Source organism: Notothenia rossii, assembly GCF_949606895.1.
Source record: "Notothenia rossii genome assembly, chromosome: 5".
Lineage (NCBI taxonomy): Eukaryota > Metazoa > Chordata > Actinopteri > Perciformes > Nototheniidae > Notothenia > Notothenia rossii.
Window position 1 is genome coordinate 87,976,897 of NC_136903.1, and position 7,670 is coordinate 87,984,566.

Here is a 7,670-nt window from a genome sequence, read left to right on the forward strand (position 1 = left end):
ATTTATCAATCTAACAAGCGCAAGAAACACTTTAGTCCATCAGTTGCTAACATTCTCAATAGCAGCCAGTTTAAAGAGGACATGTTGCTCATTTTAAGGTTCATATTTGTATTTAGTGTCTCTACTGGGACACTAATGTTCAAAAAGCTCTTTATTTTTCTCTCTCTGTTGTGATTGGTCAACTGCTTATAGATGTCCCGTCACGTTGGCCTATCACGTACAATGTGTTGGAGCCCTAGCCAATAGAAGCGCGAGGGATCCATAGTGATGTCACTATGGTCTGCAAAGGAGACAATTGGAGGCGTTTCCTATATAAGATACTACAGGACTGGGAAAACCTCAAAAAGCATAATAGGGCCTCATCATTAATGATTATGTTAACATTCTTTAAAATACTTTAATATGCTTTTATGGTGGCTCTGAAACATCAACATCTGATCACTATGGATGATGATGAAAAAGAGACGCTTCTTAGCTAACTCAGGTGCATTTTCAGAAATTAAAAATCCTTCAACGTGCGCTGTCCCTGTTAAATAAGACCTTGTTGAGAGCAGTTTCATGTAGGAACTATTTCTTTTGACCAAACTACACCCACCAATACGCAGGAGTCCATCTTCCTATTAACAAGCAGCATTGACAGCGCGAGATGTAAACATTAGCGCCTGTTAGCTGAGTATATCCTCGCTTCTTCGAGACAGCCATGTTTGAGTGGATTAGTATTAGGAACTTAATTTTTCCTGTTCCTGGAGTGTAAGTGCAAAACATTACTTTAGGTCTTCTATTTTTTAAATATCTTAAAGCCATCAGCCTCCTTTCTGGTCACCTGCCCTGCTGTTGTTCTGGTCATCTCACTTTAACACTGAAACCTCCACACCGTTTTGTTTTTGCCAACTTTCCTCGTGGAAAACAAGAGAACCCCAATCCTTTTTCTGGGGGAAAAAACCCCTCTTGTTACGCCCTTAAAGAGAGCATGTTCTCCTCAGTGTTTTTGCTCACCACACTTGTTTGAAGTCAATGAGCCCCCTGGTGATGGAAGGTTACTCAGAACATCACGTGCTTTTATTGTGTTTTATTGTGTATTGTGTTTTTAGCTCTTATTAACACGTGGCCTGTGTGGTCATTTAATCTTTTATGATTCGTATGATATTTTAATGCTTTGTTAAGCACTTTGTGACCATGCCTGGGAAAAGCGCTTTATAAATACATTTTACTTACATACTTACTTTGTGACAGTCTTCCATGTTGTGTAATCTCTGACCCATAATCCCACAGGGCTCATCATGATAGGTGTGATCATCGCGGCCAGGAAGGTCGGCATAAACCCCGACAACGTGGCCACGCCCATCGCTGCCTCGCTGGGAGATCTGATCACTCTGTCGCTGCTGGCAGGCATCTCCACGGGACTGTACAAGGAGCTAGGTACACACACACACACACACACACACACACACACACACACACACACACACACACACACACATACACACATACACACATACACACACACACACACACACATACACACACACGTTCACAGGTTTCATAATACATGGGTAACATTTAATATTCACCCTCTGTCAAAAACACGTAATGCTAATGTATTAATGGACGACGGCGAAGTACAACAACAAGGGCAAGATGTTCTGAAGGCAGAGAACGCAGATCCTTTAATTAAAGGGGACATATTCTGCTAAATATAAGTATGTAGTGTCTCTACTGGGACATGTCTCTCTTAATGTTCAAAAAGCTCTTAATTCGTCTCATACTGCCTGTGCTGCAGCACCTCTTTTCACCCTCTGTCTGAAACCAGAGCCCAGTCTGCTCTGATTGGTTAGCTGGCCGGCGCTTAGAGATGTCCCGCCCCTTAGCCTATCTCGAACAATGTGTTGGAGCGCTAGCCAATAGAAGTGCTAGTGTTACATAGTGATGTCACTATGTTCAGGAAGCAAACAAAGGAATCCAATGGAGGCGTTTCAGGCAGTGGGAGAGAAACTCACACGGGGATTTTAACCTTTGCAGACCATTGACATGCACTAAAACCTATATAACAGGAAAGGGAAAACCCACACAAAGCATAATAGGACCTCTTTAATTGAATAACTAGCCGCATTAACCATCAAACATGCAATTTGTGTCAACATCATTTCATTTTAAAAGTGTCGGAAACACTTGTATGGAGGAGATGGAATGTAAAAACTTGTATTTGATTGGGTCAAAGCACACGCCTACTGAAGTACTGTTTTCTTTACAGCTTTGTTCAGACGTCAGATTAATTTGTTTCCTCATGGCAGGAGAAAGAAAAAAAACTGTTGCAACAAACACAACAATAGAGATGAATCACATCCAGTGAATTATAATAACAATAGAGGAAAATGTGATACAACCAGAGTCTCCTCTGTTGCCTTTGAAGATGTTTTGATGAAAGGGAGCAGCATGTGTAGAAATGCGACTGAGCGTCAAGCGGCGCGCAGGAAATAAAAACAGAACCCGCCCACACATCACCTCGCTGTGTTTTATCACGGGAAATCCACATTTTATTTATAGCTCTGCAAATGTGCTCCCTTTAAACGGTACTGGTAGTGTGTAACACTGCCCCCTGGAGGCAACACAGGGGATTACTGTCCCCACACATACAGTCCTGCTTCATCCTCACGAGATATCTATTCATTATATTATCAGCTAAATGTTAAAAAGTACATTTTTGTTGAATTTCCGAAAGGTTTGAAGCGTTACTTGGTGATTCAATATTCCATATAAAAAAAATGGATAGCATGCTATTTGAAGCACTCTTTTAAAAACGGTAAAAATAACTTTCTTAAAAAATTAAATGAAATGAAGAACTTCGCACACGTGGACGTTCGCTCGTAACAGCAGAGATAGTCAAGAAAAAGTGAAAAACAAAAGCATCAAAATCATTTATTGGGAAGAAGAATGGCAATATCGTATTATATGCACAAATACAAACCAGAGACAAAGTCAAACGTGTACTTAATTAAAACACTTTTCTTTTAAAAATACTATACTATCCACTAAACCAGTTTAATGATCTTTTTAGAATAGCCTTTTACTAGATTTTTAAAACACCCACATTTTGCCATGCCGGCATAAATGTGAATGTTGTTTTAATTGTTTTAATTGTTTTTGTGGTTTTGTTTACTCAAATGAAAAGTGCGCTTATAAATCAAATAGATTATTACTATTATTATATCTGTTTTTTTTTTTTATTACTGCCGAATTGTATTCCATATTTTATTCCATTCTATTTCTATGTAAATACTGCTATATTTGACTATATATATATATATGTTTTTATTATTCCTCCTCCTCCTCCTCTTCCTCCTCCTCCTCCTCCTCCTCCTCCTCCTCTTCCTCCTCCTCCCCTCAGATAACAACTACGCCAACCCTCTGGTGTGTGCTGTGTTCGTGGCTCTGTGCCCTCTGTGGGTGCTGATCGCTCGGAGGATCCCGTCCACCAGAGAGCTGCTGTACTCCGGCTGGGAGCCCGTCATCATCGCCATGGCCATCAGCAGGTAGGGGGGGCTTAGTTTTTAAAAACCTGTTCCCACGCGTATCGCCATATTTAACATTAATTATCCAAATCAATGATGTTGGTGTCAAAACATCGCAATTGACAATTCATTTAAAGGTCACTTATTATGCAAAACCCTATTCTCCATGTCTCTTCTACATCAACATGTGTCCCCTCTTCTCCATGTCTCTTCTACATCAACATGTGTCCCCTCTTCTCCATGTCTCCTCTACATCAACATGTGTCCCCTCTTCTCCATGTCTCTTCTACATCAACATGTGTCCCCTCTTCTTCATGTCTCTTCTACATCAACATGTGTCCCCTCTTCTTCATGTCTCTTCTACATCAACATGTGTCCCCTCTTCTCCATGTCTCTTCTACATCAACATGTGTCCCCTCTTCTTCATGTCTCTTCTACATCACCATGTGTCCCCTCTTCTCCATGTCTCTTCTACATCAACATGTGTCCCCTCTTCTCCATGTCTCTTCTACATCAACATGTGTCCCCTCTTCTTCATGTCTCTTCTACATCAACATGTGTCCCCTCTTCTTCATGTCTCTTCTACATCAACATGTGTCCCCTCTTCTCCATGTCTCTTCTACATCAACATGTGTCCCCTCTTCTTCATGTCTCTTCTACATCACCATGTGTCCCCTCTTCTCCATGTCTCTTCTACATCAACATGTGTCCCCTCTTCTCCATGTCTCTTCTACATCAACATGTGTCCCCTCTGGAAAGAGACTCTGAAAGTTTCAGGAACAAAGATTCTCTCTCTTTTTGATCCATTTCTATAAAAACCTGTCTGAAAATGAGCTGATCAGATTTTGGCCACTTTATGATGTCATAACATTGTTTTGGCTTGTGTAACCATTAGCCAATCAGCAACCAAGGTAACAAGAGTATCTGTACTTCTACTTGAGTAAAGGATGTGTGTACTTTTGCCATCTCTGACTATGATCCCTCAGTTAATCCCTCCTGTGTATCTTTCAGTGTTGGAGGGTTGATCCTCGACAAGACCGTCACCCACCCAAACTTTGCCGGCATTGCCGTCTTCACCCCGGTCATCAACGGTAAGAAGTCGGAAAACTTGAATCATTCCTTTGGGGAAAGTGGTTGTACAGAAATGAAAATGAATGTGTTTTAGACCAGTCAATACGCTCACAAGTAAAACATCAATCAATCAAACAAAACAAGGATGCCATTTGGATTAGGCGGGAAGTCGCTTAATGTCCAGTGGTCTCAATTCAATGCATGTCTCTTGTGCCGATTTCTCCACTTTTTACTGGAACTGCAGGTTCATTTCTAACGCGATAAGGTTTACAGATGGTTGAAGATCTTAAACATTGACAGCTTTAGTTCTTTATGCGTCTCCTAAAAATGACATTCCCATGCAATGACTGTCGATTGATTATAACGGTACGAGGGAAGCATTAGATTTCTTTATGGCGCATCACAAATACGTTTGTAGTCATAATCAGTATACAAGCACTCATTACTTCAACCCTGCAGAGCACCTCACTAAATAGTTGCAGTTGAATTTGTGTGTGTGTGTGTGTGTGTGTGTGTGTGTGTGTGTGTGTGTGTGTGTGTGTGTGTGTGTGTGTGTGTGTGTGTGTGTGTGTGTGTGTGTGTGTGTGTGTGTGTGTGTGTGTGTGTGTGTGTGTGTGTGTGTGTGTGTGTGTGTGTGTGTGTGTGTGTGTGTGTGTGTGTGTGTGTGTGTGTGTGTGTGTGTGTGTGTGTGGTTTTAAAGGTCAAGGATGGGTTCAGGTAGTAACACAGGGAAATGTGTTGTCTGGGGTCGCACAATGATTGAAAGAGAAGGATGAGAGGAATATAAAAAAGTTAGAAAAGTGTCAAAAGAACTATAATTTCACGGGAAGACTAGGGGTAGAGGAATGTGAGAATTTGATTATATGGAACAAACTCCCAGAAACCTCTGACTACTTTTAAATCCAGGCTGAAGACTTTCTTGTTTCCGCTGCTTTTAATTGAACTATTCACATCTCACCCTGCACTGTAACTTTTATTCATGTGCCTTTGTATTCATGTTTTATTTTTGCTTTTTAATGTTTCTAATGTGTTTCATGCTCTTAATGTCTTTTGTTTTTGTAAAGCACTTTGAATTGCCTTGTGTTGAAAAGTGCTATATAAATAAACTTGGCTTGCCTTGTGTGTCAGGTGTGGGAGGTAACCTGGTGGCAGTTCAGGCCAGTCGGATCTCCACCTTTCTGCACATGAACGGTCTCCCGATGGGTGACCCCAACCCCACCCCCAGGAAGTGCCCCACACCCTGCGCCACCTTCTTCGGCTCCTGTAAGTCAACGGGTGGCTGTGGAACGTTTTGCTGTTTCCCACCTTGATTTATCTCATTAAAACACATCTTTCCATGATTTCCAACTGCCCCCCACCCCCATGATGTATTTGGAGGTTTAGTTCCAGTATCCGTCCCTCTAGGGCACACCTTTAGTATTTTTAATGCAGGATAAAACAAGTTACACCTCATCAGTATGTGACTCTTTTTTTATTTTCCAGCTGTGAACTCTCGCTCCGCCCGGGTCCTTTTCCTCTTGGTCGCCCCGGGTCACCTCGCCTTCCTCTACACCATCAACTCCCTGAGGGGGGGGCACACCATGCTGACAGCTGTCTTCGTTTCATTCTACATGGTTGCTGCACTACTACAGGTAAACACACGTAAACACACACACACACACACACACACACACACACACACACACACACACACACACAGACAGACAGACAGACAGACAGACAGACAGACAGACAGACAGACAGACAGACAGACAGACAGACAGACAGACAGACAGACAGACAGACAGACAGACAGACAGACAGACAGACAGACAGACAGACAGACAGACAGACAGACAGACAGACAGACAGACAGACAGACAGACACACACTTCACTTTTTAGCTGCTGCTGAGAAGAGGGGAATAATGGGAGAACGCAAATTGTTATGTTATGGAAGAGTAAAAGGAACAGATGTACAATGTTATGTTTTACATTTTGCTTACGGCCCGTCCACACAGCGGCGTGCGTTGACGCTTCATCATTCACTTTGAATGGGGTGACGTCACTTTTCGCCGAACTGCATTGTGGGAAGCGACGCGGAGCTTTCCTGGCGTGGCTCGCTGCAAAAGTTGAGCAATGTTCAACTTTTGAAGCCTCGGTAGAAGCGTCAGCCAATTGAATCATATGCCAGTACAAGCTCTAGCCAATCAAACCGCTGCTTGTGTGTCAGGGGCGGGAGATTCATGTGATTGGTTGTTGGTCGACTTTCAGACAAGCCCGCCGGCAAGCGTCAACGCACGCTCGGTGCCGTCCACGCCGCTGTGTGGACGGGCCGCTAGAGGTTAAATTAATAATAAAGTATTTTCTCATCTAAAGGTTGTGCCTGTGTGAAAATGTTCAAACCGGTTTGATATTAAACAAACTATTTGGCAAGAACCTATAACAATGAAAATGCTGGTTCAGCCGGTTTCCATAAAACAAACCGGCAAAAACAGAAATAAGACCATGTTGGCACGCATACTTCAAATGTATGAGTTGAGATCTAACAAAATGCAGCATGTTTTAAGTAAAGGATAATGTACAGCGAGTCGGTCATTAATGATAAAAGAACACCAACAGGGTGAGCCGGATACCGAAGCTTTCCTTCTCGTCACTCTTTCTCTTTAATTTAGCCATCAGATATCCAAAGTGTTCTCCACAAAAATATAAAAAATAAATATTCAAATGTATTCCTGGGTGTTTTCTCACGAAGCAAATAACGTTTTTTGTGAAATTGACCGGACTTCTGTCTGCGGATTAATATGACTGTACTTAGTCCCTTGATTGTCCTTAGTAACGGTCTGTTCTCCTTGGCAACGGTCTGTTCTCCTTAGCAACGGTCTGCTCTCCTTAGCAGCGGTCTGTTACCGAAAAATAGCAAAGCTCTTAAATGTCCAAATCATAATCAAGTATTCCACTAAGCCGTGTTATAATGGAAATGAATACATTTTCATGAATTCTTAGGGTGTATATTTATTAATACAAATCTTTATTCCTCATCTTCCTCCAGGTATTGATCCTCCTCTACCTGGCAGACTGGATGGTTCACTGGATGTGGGGCCGAGGCATG

The 7,670-nt window shown here is 42.1% G+C and overlaps 1 protein-coding gene across 1 annotated transcript in view; it reads left to right on the forward strand.

The window, feature by feature from the left end:
- Positions 1 to 7,670, forward strand: part of slc41a1 (solute carrier family 41 member 1) — a gene marked incomplete at its 3' end in the record, with an annotated part of 33,464 nt that overhangs the window by 25,290 nt on the left and 504 nt on the right. The window contains exons 6-11 of the mRNA XM_079680591.1: positions 1,273 to 1,419; positions 3,386 to 3,530; positions 4,521 to 4,600; positions 5,709 to 5,843; positions 6,063 to 6,211; positions 7,611 to 7,665. Of these exons, the coding sequence (XP_079536717.1) occupies positions 1,273 to 1,419; positions 3,386 to 3,530; positions 4,521 to 4,600; positions 5,709 to 5,843; positions 6,063 to 6,211; positions 7,611 to 7,665 (711 nt within the window). The remainder of the gene's footprint in view (positions 1 to 1,272; positions 1,420 to 3,385; positions 3,531 to 4,520; positions 4,601 to 5,708; positions 5,844 to 6,062; positions 6,212 to 7,610; positions 7,666 to 7,670) is intronic.